Genomic DNA, 12,545 nt, shown 5'->3' with positions numbered 1-12,545 from the left:
CAGGAGTTTTAGGCAATCATTTCTGCAGCTCTCCTCACCCTCAGCGGGAAGGGGGGGGGGGGTGGAGAGGAGGGGGGAGGTGGAGAGGAGGGTGGGGAAAAAGTGAAGGCGCGGAAGTGCGACGAACGGACGGAGCTCCTCTCCCAGCAGAGGCAGGGCTTGGGCTCCGGCCACAGGTGCGCCCCCCCCACCTAAGAAATGACCATCATATTCCGTAAATTTCGTCGTTTCAATTAAGAAATGACGCTCTGGCTTTACAAGTAAGAGGACAAACGAAAGCGGGAAGGCCTGTCGCCTCGTGAGAACGCTCCCCCAGGCAGCCAGCTCGGCGTCGGAGAAGCGCCGCCGCCGACCGCCCACCGCCCGCCGCCCGCCCGTCCGTCCAACCGACGCCCGGCCAGGATTCCCCCTCCCCCGCTGGCGCTCCCGCTACCCACAAGCCCCCGCGCCCCGGCGCGCAGGCGCAGCGGTGACGGCCGTCTCAGGAAGAGGAAAAGGGAATAAACAACTCGGAGGAACCAGAGCGCGAGAGAGCGAGTGGAGGCAGAATTTAAAAATAAACCGGCCCCTCCGTCCTCCCCGCCCGTTCGCTGCAGCCGCCGCGCCCCTCCCCTCCCCCTACTACCCGAGCCCGCGCCCTCGAAGTCCCTGTCAGAGGGCCCGCGCGCCCACCCCGTCGTCCCGCGCGCGGCCCCTTTAAGAAAAGAGAAGGCGAGAGTGAGTGAGACTCCCGACTCTCCCCCTCCCCGCCCCTCCCTCCTGCCCCCTCCTCCCTCCCCTCTCCCCTCCCCTCCCCCCCCTCCCCGGGCGGCTCCGGCTCCCGCAGCGGGACAGACCCGCCCGCCCGGGCTTTTCTCCGGCCCCCCGGCAGCGCCGTCCCTCCCTCCCCAGTCTATGGTGGCGGCGGCGGAAGACGAGGCTGCGGCGTTGCCATGAACAGTGGCGGCGGCCTCCCGCCCCCCTCGGCCGCCGCCTCCTCCGCGTCTTCCTCGCTGGCGGCGGCCGCGGCGGTAGTGGCGGTGGCCCCGCCGGGGGTCGGGGGTGTCCCCGGTGGGGCGGCGGCGGCGGCAGCGGCGGGGGTGAAGCTGAAGTACTGCCGCTACTACGCCAAGGATAAGACGTGCTTCTACGGGGAGGAGTGTCAGTTCCTGCATGAGGACCCGGCCGCCGGGGCCGCGCCGGGCCTCGGCCTCCATAGCAACAGCGTCCCCCTGGCTCTGGCGGGCGCGCCCGGGGCCGGCTTCCCGCCCGGAGCGGTCCCGGCTGGAGGAGCCGGGCCGCCCGCGGGGCCCAAGAAGCCGGACCTGGGGGGCCCCGGGCCCGGAGCCGGCGGAGGCGGAGGTGGCAACAGTGGCGTCCTCGACGGGCCGCGGCTGGCAAGTGAGTGTGGCCCGGGGGCGGGGGGGCTTCGGGGCAGCGGGGGCAGGGGGCGCCGGAGCCTGGCCCGCGGGGTCCCCCCCTCCCTTCAGCTTTCGCCTCCCTAAGCGCTCCGAGAGGCCTACGCCCGGGGCCTGGGGCCTCCTTCCGTCTTCCTGCCTCCCCTCCCCACAGCTCTTGGCCCGCCCGGGCGGCGAGGGCCGGTCGGCTCCCCGGGAACGGGGGGCGGTGGAGTTTTGGGGGGGGCGGGGGTGTGGGTGGGGGCGGGGAGGACGGGGGATGGTCCGCGGCGTGCGGGAGATGGGGGTGTCGCTTCCGGGGGGTGTGGAAAGGGGCCGGGTTTGCCGGCACCTGTGAGTGTGTGTGCGCGCGTGCCCCGGGCCGAGCGGAGTGGTCCCCCGGTGGGTGTGTGCCGGTCCGGGCGGGCTCCGCGGCTTCCAGGAGTGGATTGGAAGAGCGGAAAAAGTTTTTTTTTCGTCTTTTTTCTGTGTGTGTGTGCAAGGCTTCTGGGAGAGAGGTTTTCCAGGCAGGAAATGCTTTCTAAGGAATCGGGAGCGAACCGACAAACAGCCGTCTCTCGCGTGCTTGGTCTGAGTCGGGATTTCACCCAAACTTGCATTTCCGCAGTTTTCTTGAAAGCTGGCGGGAGTCTGCAGGGTGTCCGGAGGTGTCTTCTACTTCGCTTGTCTTCTACTACTTTGTATCCAGCGAACCCTCAGCTCGGAGCCTCGGAAACGTGCCACGCCATGAGCCGCGCACATTTGTGTGCGACTGAGCCCTCGAATTCGGCTCTCTTAGGGCAGCGGGCCTTTTTTCACTTGTCATCTGTTACCTTGTAACTTGTTCGTCGATAGTGAGTGGAGTTTGCAGTTCTAATAATAAGCCTAAAAGTGTAATTTGGTTTACAAAAGGTTGCCCTTGAAAAGTAGAGGTGTGTCGAGTTTTTCCTTGTTTGTTTCTGAGTGTATTGAGCATTTCTAAACCAAGTGGGAAAATCCTACTTCCTTGGGAATTCTAAAAAGTTACTAGATTTGAAACTCATTTGATAGGCTGCTTAACTTGAATGTCAGAACTTTTTTTTTGAACTGTAAATGGTCTTAAGTATTTGGCTTGATGCTTTAGCAGTTATTTGCTCTGGGAGGATTATTAAGTGTCTTCCTAGAGATGGGTGTATGTGTTAGTGTGTGTTTTAAAGATTGTTTCTTTTGCTCTGATGGGTCTGACTTAAGTGCAGATGTTATTTGGTGACGGTGATATGCTAAGAAGAATTAATTTGTAACTTACAATGTTTTGTCAGAATGGTTACTTTATTGGTGGAATTTTATCACGTTGGAGCAGCAACTTTGCATTTTCTAGGTAAGTTTGCTGGATGTATTGAGTTGTGGCTCAGATTAATTCGTTATGTTTGATGAGTAAGCAGAGAAACTGAACAGTGGTTTTGTTACTTACAGAAAGAGGCATGTTAAAAAAATGGAGGTATTCAATTTAATATGTGGTATTTCTAGGATTTTGTAATACACAGATGTGATACATTTGGGACATGAAAGTTAGGACAGGCTGTAAACAAGTGAGGTTGGAAATGGAGGAGAAATACTAGCAATGACTCAAAGGTGGGACCATTTCATATCTCAGGAACCAAACGTGTTTGTTAGGTAGGTTCTTGAGAGGACAGGCAGGCAGTGCTGTGAAGGCATTTTGAAGTCAACGTTTAGTCATTTAACAGTTACTTGATTAAGCTGCATTATGTAGTTGGATTTTGTGGGACTTGCTTGGCTCCTCTTGTCTGCTGTAGGCTTCTTGGTAACTCGCGGGTGGTCTAGGTTGTGACTCCTTTGGGTGAGATAAAATTGTCTCTTATCAGTGAGTGGCCAGTCAAGTTAGGTTGTTCAGGAATCAGGAAACAGGATTGTGTTGGTGATTTAATGCTTGCGTTGAATTTTTTACACTTCATTATTTAATTTTTGATCTAGTTTCTACGTTTCACTGTATTATACTCTATTTTATGAGACACTTGATTTGGAAATGTATGAGGCATTTAAAAGGGAGGACACATTCTGAGAGGTGTTGTTATTAGGAGAAATTTAAATTTTGTTAGTTGTTGATCAGGTAGAGTCACTGATACAGTTTTATATTGCTTTTATTTGTTTCCTTTGCTCTTCTTTAGGTGTAAGAATGTGGACTATTTCTTGAGCTGGGATGTCAGACATATCTGCTCTGATAAGCTGGGTCCACATGTAGAAATATTTTGGGCTCCTTGGGTATCTAGGAGCTGTGTGTGTGTGTTTTAAAGTTTTTGTTGAGGTGTACACACCTATGGAACAGTATATAGACCATAAAACTTGGAATTTTCACAAGATGAAAACAGCTCATAACAGTACTCAGATCAGGAAATAGAACTCAATCAGGACCTGCAGAAGTTCTGCTCTTCCTACCCTTTGCAGTCACTCCTTTCCCAGAGGTCACCACTGACTTCATGAACTACGTTGTCGATTCATTTTTCACTTTTTCATTCTTTTTTTTGAGCTCTATAAGAACATTGTGGGCCTCTTTTCTTTAAGCATATTTGTAAGATCAGTTATGTGGGAGCAACCTCTTAGTCTCATTCCTTTTCTTTAAGCATATTTGTAAGATCAGTTATGTGGGAGCAACCTCTTAGTCTCATTCTTGCCTGGTGTTACACATCATATGAATGTACCTTATTTTATATTCTCATTTTGCTGTTAGTGGCCGATGGTACGTTTCCAATTTTTGTTTATTAAGAAGAGCACTCTTTTGAACATTCTTGAACATGTGTTTTGGTTCAAGTCTATGAATTTATGTTAGGAGTGGAATTAAGTAGATGATTTCAGACAGTTTTCTGAAAAGATTGTATCACATTTACATTCAGTCTAGCAGAGTATGAGAGTTCAAGTTGTTTCAAGTTGCTTCACATTCTGCCCAGCACTTGATATTAGCCATCTTATAATTTTAGCCTTTTTGGTGCCTAAAATTTATGATATAATTTGATGTTTTTAATTTGCATGTGTTGGATTGTAACTGAATTAGTTGACAACATTTAAAAAATCAGGTTTAACAGTAAACTACAGATTTCTGACTTTGAAGGGCAACTCTTTTCTATATTAGAATTAGGTGTGTTGGCTGGGCAAGACTCCATTTTTGCCTTATTACTGACTAGGTAACTTACAAGCCTGGCCCTTCTTGGCCTTTGAGTTTTTGACTCTTGCTTTCAGTACTTGAATTGTTTTAGTAGTGTTTCAGATTGTGTGAAAACTTGAGAGGTAAATGCAAGAAGAGATTTTATCCTTACTTTGCAAGCTTTGGAAAACTGAAGCAGAAAGGCTTTATTTTTAGTATGCTTGGTTACAGTGGTGTTTCAGTCTTGTAAAGGAACTGTACGTTCCTTTGTTGCCTACTTTTTATCTGTACAGAAGTACTACACTTCCAGCTCTTTGGTTGACCAGGCAGTATGGTAGTGAACGTATTCTGGCATTCAGGATTGTTGCGAAAATAGCAGTTTGTTTATTATTCTTTTTTAAAGTGTTAGAAATTTCGTATTTCTTTTGGAATTCGAATCTTCTAAAGGTTCACTGTGGTTTGATTTGGTGGTTTAATTGAGTTGCTGATTCTTGACCTTTTAATGATGTGATTCTAATATTCTCAGCCAGCTAGACTTTTCATCTTCAAGATGCTCAGTTTTTAGCAGCTCAGTATTTGTATTTTATATATGTTACTTTATTTGAAACCCAATAGATTTATTTTACCGAAACAGACTTATTTTCAGTTCTGCTAATTTAATTAGTAGTGAAGGCTCTGGAATAAGGCACATCTAAGATGGACCTGGCTCTCCTGTCTACTTTGTGATCTTGAGTTTTTAACTTTTAAGCCTCTATTTTTCTCATTTTTAAACATGGAGGTAATATTAGTACCTAGTTCAGAGTTGTGACAGGCTTGACTATAACCCTATCAGAGCATTATTTGGCACATAGTGAGGGGTCAGGGTTAGTTGCTGTTGTTAGTTGAATATTAGTAATAAGTCTACAGTTAGCCTGTATATTTCTTTACCTTCTAGTTTTTGAGAGTATATTTTCAAGACCAGTAAAATAGCTACAGATGATTGAACCGTGGCTGTCTGTCCAAATGGCAAAAAGCAGGGACTAACTTGAAGTTCATATGCAAACTTTGGAGTGTATGGCAAGACTATTTTTGTTTAAGCCAGAATTACACTTTTCACCCCACAAACCTGAATCAGCTCACAGAGGAGTGAGTACTGGGAATTTGCCATTAGGAGAGCTCGTATAGGTTAACACATTTTTATTCGACTATACACAAAGTAGATAACAAGAGACTTTGTAACACCATTGATTTCACTCCTTTAATATGGTGCTTGCAAAGTGGCAAGTTTTGATCAGGGTGATAGGAATACAACATTGAATGAAACAGAAGTCTGTCTTGTGGAGGTTACATTCTGGTGAGGAATACAGGTAAGTGTATAAGATAAAATTAGATCTTGAGAAGTTTTACGAGGAAAGCTTAAAGCTTTATGAGGAGTACTCAGAGAGGGTTGTACTAATGTCTCAGTAAGATTCAGTTAGTGAGTAAACACTTCTTTCCATCAAAGTGCATTTGAAATGACTCTAAGAAGCTAAATGATGGCCAAAACATCTATTTTTGTCCTTTTATAGGATTTTCCTCTTTTTAAATTAACTTTCTATTTTGAGATAATTGTAGAGTCACACGCAGTTGTAAGAAATAACACAGAAAGAGTCTGCTGTCCCATCCCCATTTCCCCGGCGGCAGCACCTTGTGGAACTGCGGTTCAGGGTCACAGCCACACTGATTGGCACAATCCACTTAACCTTTTTCAAGATTTTCTGAGTCTTATTTGTGCGTGTGTGTACACATGTGTATAATTTAGTTCTGTGGAGTTTTATTGTGTGTATGTTTTTACACCTGCCAGCACAGTCAGGACATGGAGCAGCTCTGTCAACCCTCAAGAGGCCTTTTTGTCACCTTCCTTCAAATCCCTGGCAACCACTAATTTGCCCTCCATTTCTATAATTTTGTCATTTCAGGAATGTTCTGTAGGGAATTCCCTGGTTGCCCAGTGGTTAGGATTCCATGCTTCCACTGCCACGTCTTTTTGTTGTTGTTTGCTCTTCTGTAGGCTTATCTGCTTTTGTATACAAAGGTATGAATGTTTATGGTACCTAGAAATATTTTAGAAATTTATTTATTTTAGGGTTGAATTTATTTAGTTTTTAATAAACTTGGTAAAAATTTTCACTGAACAGCAGTGTATAAAGTTAAACTGATCTCATTGCCCAGGGTTAATATTAGTTTTGTGTGTAACCTTAACTACTCCTAAGGGCCCTATCTCCACATGCACTCACATTGAGGGTTAAGGTTTCAGTATGAGAATTTAGGGGGAAACAGTTAAGTATATAGCATGGGCATACATATATACACTCAAGTTTTGTAGCAGTATTTCTTATATTTGTTTTTTTTGTTTTGTTTTTACATTTGTTTTTCCATATTAACTTTATATTCTGTTTTTAAAAAGTAGTTTATGACCTGAAGTTATACAAAGGAATGTGATAAAATTCTTTTTTTATGCCCTGTTGTCATTTGCGATCAGTGTGTGCTCAATTGCTCAGTCCTGTCTGACTCTTCATGACCCATGGACTGTAGCCCGCCAGGGTCGTCTGTCCCTGGGATTTTCCAGGCAAGAATACTGGAGTGGATTGCCATTTCCTCCTCCGGGGGATCTTTTTGACCCAGGGATCGAATGCATGTCTCCTGCATTTTCAGGAGGATTCTTTACCATTGAGCCACGTGGGAAGCTTGTTGTCATATAGTTGTCAACAAATTCATACATACAGTATTTGCTCTTCCTTTCATTGTATAGGAATTACTGTTGGACTGGGGGTCCTGAGAATTAGTTTTTTTTCTTTTTTTAGTACTCTGTCTTAAAGTAACTTTGATCTTAGGCTAGTAATTTAGTCCATGTGGGAATGTATTTCTTTGTAGAATATGAGAAAGGGGTATGGAGTACATGATGTTTAAAATTCCTTCAGGTATAAAATGTTTGTGTTTTTCTAAATGTTTATGTTCTAGGAAACAAATTATATTATGATCAATTTTTAGAATTCATCCTCTTTCCTTCCCAATAGCTTTAAAAATCTTTGACCTCTCAGCAGCTTCAGTGTAGGGAAGGACATGTTCTCTTATCTTGGCTGAGTAAATTGGCTTGTGGATAATGGCCCTCTCTGGTAAAACTTCTTCCTTTTTTGATGTCCTTTGGTATCTTTTTCTTTAAAAAATTAAAGATACTGTATCCGTTTTTCTAAAACTAGCTTTTAATTGTATTTTTAACATAAAAAATTGCAGCTTTTAAAATCTAGGAATGATATCTTGCTTTGGAAATTAAAAATGTGCTGCATGAGTGGGGAAGCCTGGTGGGCTTCAGCCCATTTGGTCATGAAGAATCACAGGCGCGCACACAGGTTAAAAGTTTAAATAGTGCAAGAGGATACACAGTGAAAAATAGTCTCCCTTCTTCCTTAGCTCCCTGATCCCTCTCCAAAAGACACTCTTTTCAACTTATTATGTATCTTTTCAGAGATGTTCTTTGTAGATCACTCCTGTTTGTATTTCCCTATCTCTAGTACATACTGCTCACACATGGAAGGCTAGTGCACTTTGAATTTTTTCACCAAACTGCTTATCTTCTAGTTTATTTCACTTCTGCACATAGAAATATACTTTACTCTTTATAGTGACTGTGTAATAATTCTCTTCTGTGATTGTACTGTTCTTTTCAGTGGCTATTTAGATTGTTTGTGGTCTTTTACAAGTGATGGTACTAAGCTGTTATATCTTAATGTACTATGTATCAGTTCAATTCAGTTCAGTCTCTCATTTGTGTCCGACTCTTTGCGACCCCATGAATCGCAGCACGCCAGGCCTCCCTGTCCATCACCAACTCCTGGAGTTCACTGAGACTCATGTCCATCGAGTCAGTGATGCCATGCAGCCATCTCATCCTCTGTCGTCCCCTTCTCCTCCTTCCCCCAATCCCTCCCAGCATCAGAGTCTTTTCCAGTGAGTCAACTCTTCGCATGAGGTGGCCAACTTACACATAAATTAACACAAAGTATAACATATGCATATTTAAGGAACGTACAGAGTCTTCAGTAAGCTGGTTCAAACTTGTTACATTAAAAAAAATAAGTAGGCAAATGTAGTAGGATCTCACTTCCGTGTGGAATCTTAAAACAACAATAAAACAACCCAAACGCATAGATAACAATGAAGAAGAGATTGGTGGTTGCCAGAGGCAGGGGTCCCTGGGGGTAGGGGAAGGTAGTCAAGAGAGACAAATTTCCAGATCTTTTATTCTCTTAAAACCCTGGAAAGTAGATATTAACCATTTCTGTTTTACAGAGGAAAAAACTAAGACTTAGGTTAAATAAACTTTCAAGGATGAGTAATTGGCAGCTGGCTGCAACAGAGCTCACGGGCAGCTGCGTTTGCTTAGTCTGTGCTCATTCCACGGTGCGGTAGGGCAAAGGATGGTGTGACTGTTTGCTGAGTGGCCGGAGGAGCCCCTGTTTACTGGGCCTGCATCCACTGTGCTGTCATCTGGTGTCTCTGGGTCGCACTGCCCCATCAGAAAAATGGAGGCAGTAATACCATTTGCATGGGGTGTTTAATAGAAGTTGGATGTGAAAATCTGTTGTATTGTTTATCAGCTTTTAGGAATACCTAGTTTTAAGAAGGGCTTACTTGTATATGAATGTTTATGTAAATGTGCTAATAGAGTAGGGAATGCCAGAAAAATATCAGGAATAGTTCCTAGTCTCAGTTTACAGAATAATTAAATGTTTTAGTGGTTGAAGACAGCAATGAAGGATCAAAGGATTTCTTGTTTTTGGTCACATGAGTGATATAAACAGTATCTTAAAAGGTGGAGTTTTTAAGAAAACAGTTTGGAATAATAAGGGAATGCATTCTAGAGATGAGGAAGGAGGAAAATAACATTTATGATTACCTTTGAGGTAGGGTGCTAGGCACTCTGCTTCACTTGAGGGCCTTTCACAGCCCTGTGAGTGAGATGTGATTGCTTTTCTTTCAGATGAAGAAATGAATTTTAGTGGGTTTTGCTTAAGGTCATTCAGCTAGTGAGTGGTAAAACTTGGATTAGAACACAGTGACTAACTTCAAGTATTTTGTTTTTTCCACTGTACCTGGGTCTTGAGGATTCTACGGCTTGGGCTTTGTGTGTGCTGGAATTGATGGTACTCCTTGTTGTGGACTGTGCGTGCCAAGTCACTTCAGTTGTCTCTGACTCTTTGTAGTCCTGTGGGCTGTAGCCCACCAGGCTCCTCTGTCCATGGGACTTCCCAGGCAAGAATACTGGAGTGAGTTGCCTTGCCTTCCTCCAGGGGATCTTCCCAACCCAGGGGTTGAACCCATGTCTCTTACATCTCCTACAGTGCAAGTGGATTCTTTACCACTAGTGCCACATGGGAAGCCCAGTTGCGAACTATCAGTTCAGTTCAGTCACTCAGTCGTGTCCAACTCCTTGCGACCTCGTGAATTGCAGCACGCCAGCCCTCCCTGTCCATCACCAACTCCCGGAGTTCACTCAGACTCACGTCCATTGAGTCCGTGATGCCATCCAGCCATCTCATCCTCTGTCATCCCCTTCTCCTCCTGCCCCCAATCCCTCCCAGCATCAGAGTCTTTTCCAATGAGTCAACTCTTCACATGAGGTGGCCAAAGTACTGGAGTTTCAGCTTTAGCATCATTCCTTCCAAAGAACACCCAGGACTGATCTCCTTCAGAATGGACTGGTTGGATCTCCTTGCAGTCCAAGGGACTCTCAAGAGTCTTCTCCAACACCACAGTTCAAAAGCATCAGTTCTCAGGTGCTCAGCTTTCTTCACAGTCCAACTCTCACATCCATACATGACCACAGGAAAACCATTGCCTTGACTAGACGGACCTTTGTTGGCAAAGTAACAACCTTTGTTGTCTTTGCTTTTTAATATGCTGTCTAAGTTGGTCATAACTATAGACCTTCAAAATATAATGAGTTTATTGGTTTGACTGGAGGAGAGAGTTCAGTAGTGTTAGAGTTATTGTAAGACCTTTTTATAGTAGAATGTATACTTTTGCATTATAATCTTTGATATTTTGGAAATATTTGTTTTTTCCCTGATGGATACACAGTTGTCTTAAATCCATTGATTGAATAATCCCAGTTTTCTCCATGGGTTTTAAAAAGGAGGTTTATCAAAATATAATTTACCTACTATAAATTCACCCATTGTAAATGTACAATTCATTTTTTCTTAGTAAATTTATAGAGTTGCAGCCATCAGGAGTTTTACAAGAACTTTTAAGATACTTTCGTGTTTTTAAATATACATTTCATTTTTTTCTGTAACGTTTCATTAAAGTTTGCCAGGTAGATGGTATGTGTCTCATTTTACAAGTCATGGTATAATCTCCACTTTATAAGCATTTTGCCTGAGACATTGTGGCTAGTAAGTGGCAGAACTGAAATTCAGACCCAGAACTTTTAGGAAATACTATAATGATAGGTTGAGAACAGAATGTTGAGGGCTTTTTAATGTCGACTAAGAAGTTTGGATTTCATCCCTTGGGATAAGGATTGCCAGCACCTGTCTGTGATGTCCTTGTTGGCAGAGGAGAACCACTCAGTATTTTCAGCTGGACTCTTTTTTTGTCTTTAAAACTTGTTCTATGGAAAGCCAGACTTGTTCTGTGGGCTCCAAAATCACTGCAGATGGTGACTGCAACTATGAAATTCAAAGACACTTGCTCCTTGGAAGGAAAGTTATGACCAACCTAGACAGCATGTTAAAAAGCAGAGACATTACTCTTCCAACAAAGCTCAGTCTAGTCAAGGCTGTGGTTTTTCCAATAGTCATGTATGGACATGAGATTTGGACTATTAAGAAAGCTGAGCGCCAAAGAATTGATGCTTTTGAACTGTGTTGTTGGAGAAGACTCTTCAGAGTCTCTTGGACTGCAAGGAGATCCGACCAGTCCATCCTAAAGGAAATCAGTCCTGCATATTCATCGGAAGGACTGATGTTGAAGCTGAAACTCCAGTACTTTGGCCACCTGATGCGAAGAGCTGACTCATTAGAAAAGACTCTGATGCTGGGAAAGATTGAGGGTGGGAGGAGAAGGAGATGACAGAGGATAGATGTTTGGATGGCATCACCAACTCAATGGACATGAGTTTGAGTAAACTCCAGAAGTTGGTGATGGACAGGGAGGCCTGGCGTGCTGCAGTCCATGGGGTCGCAAAGAGTCGGACATGACTGAACGACTGAACTGACTGACTGACTGATGTTGGTCATAGCTTTTCTTCCAAGGACCAAGTGTCTTTTAATTTCATGGCTGCAGTCACCATCTGCAGTGATTTTGGAGCCCCCCAAAATAGTCCCTCACTGTTTCCACTGTTGCCCCATCTATTTCCCATGAAGTGATGGGACCACATGCCATGATCTTAGTTTTCTGAATGTTGAGCGTTAAGCCAACTTTTTCACTCTCCTCTTTCACTTTCATCAAGAGGCTTTTGAGTTCCTCTTCACTTTCTGCCATAAGAGTGGTGTCATCTGCATATCTGAGGTTATTGATATTTCTCCCAGCAATCTTGATTCCAGCTTGTGCCTCATCCAGCCTGGCATTTCGCATGATGTACTCTGCATATAAATTAAATAAGCAGGGTGACAGTACACAGCCTTGACGTACTCCTTCTGTTGTTCCATGTCCAGTTCTAACTGTTGCTTCTTTACCTGCGTACAGATTTCTCAGGAGGCGGGTCAGGTGGTCATATTCCCATCTTTTTAAGAATTGTCCACAGCCTGGCCTCTCAAAGAACAAAGGATTGAGTTGCATACCAAAGGAGAGCTGCATACCGGCCCCTCCCCGCCCAGAGGCAGAGAGGCAGGCTTGCAACATCTAGAGCGGGAAGGCAAGGGGCTGCTACAATTTCAGCCCCAGAGACAGCATCTTCCACCAACAGTGAGCAGGCTTCCAGCTGCTAACCATGTCCTCCTGAGATCCTGGGTGGATAACATCTGCCAGATGGGTTGCAGGTTGAGAGTAGCTCTCCAGAGGAGACACAC

The 12,545-nt window shown here is 44.6% G+C and overlaps 1 protein-coding gene across 8 annotated transcripts in view; it reads left to right on the top strand.

The window, feature by feature from the left end:
- Nucleotides 1–821: 821 nt before the first annotated feature.
- Nucleotides 822–12,545, top strand: part of PAN3 (poly(A) specific ribonuclease subunit PAN3) — a 122,878-nt gene continuing 111,154 nt past the window's right edge. For 2 of the 8 annotated variants that reach the window (XM_055542474.1, XM_055542472.1), the window contains exon 1: nt 864–1,380. In XM_055542474.1, coding sequence (XP_055398449.1) covers nt 933–1,380 — 448 coding nt within the window. In that variant the 5' untranslated portion in view covers nt 864–932. Of the gene's footprint in view, nt 1,381–12,545 lie in introns of all 8 variants that reach the window. The other 6 variants (XR_008700978.1, XR_008700977.1, XM_055542470.1 and 3 more) reach the window with 6 other exon arrangements.

Source organism: Bubalus kerabau, chromosome 12 (assembly GCF_029407905.1).
Source record: "Bubalus kerabau isolate K-KA32 ecotype Philippines breed swamp buffalo chromosome 12, PCC_UOA_SB_1v2, whole genome shotgun sequence".
In the NCBI taxonomy this organism is placed as follows: domain Eukaryota; kingdom Metazoa; phylum Chordata; class Mammalia; order Artiodactyla; family Bovidae; genus Bubalus; species Bubalus kerabau.
Note: the sequence above shows the minus strand (reverse complement) of the source record. Positions and strands in the feature narration are given on the sequence as shown.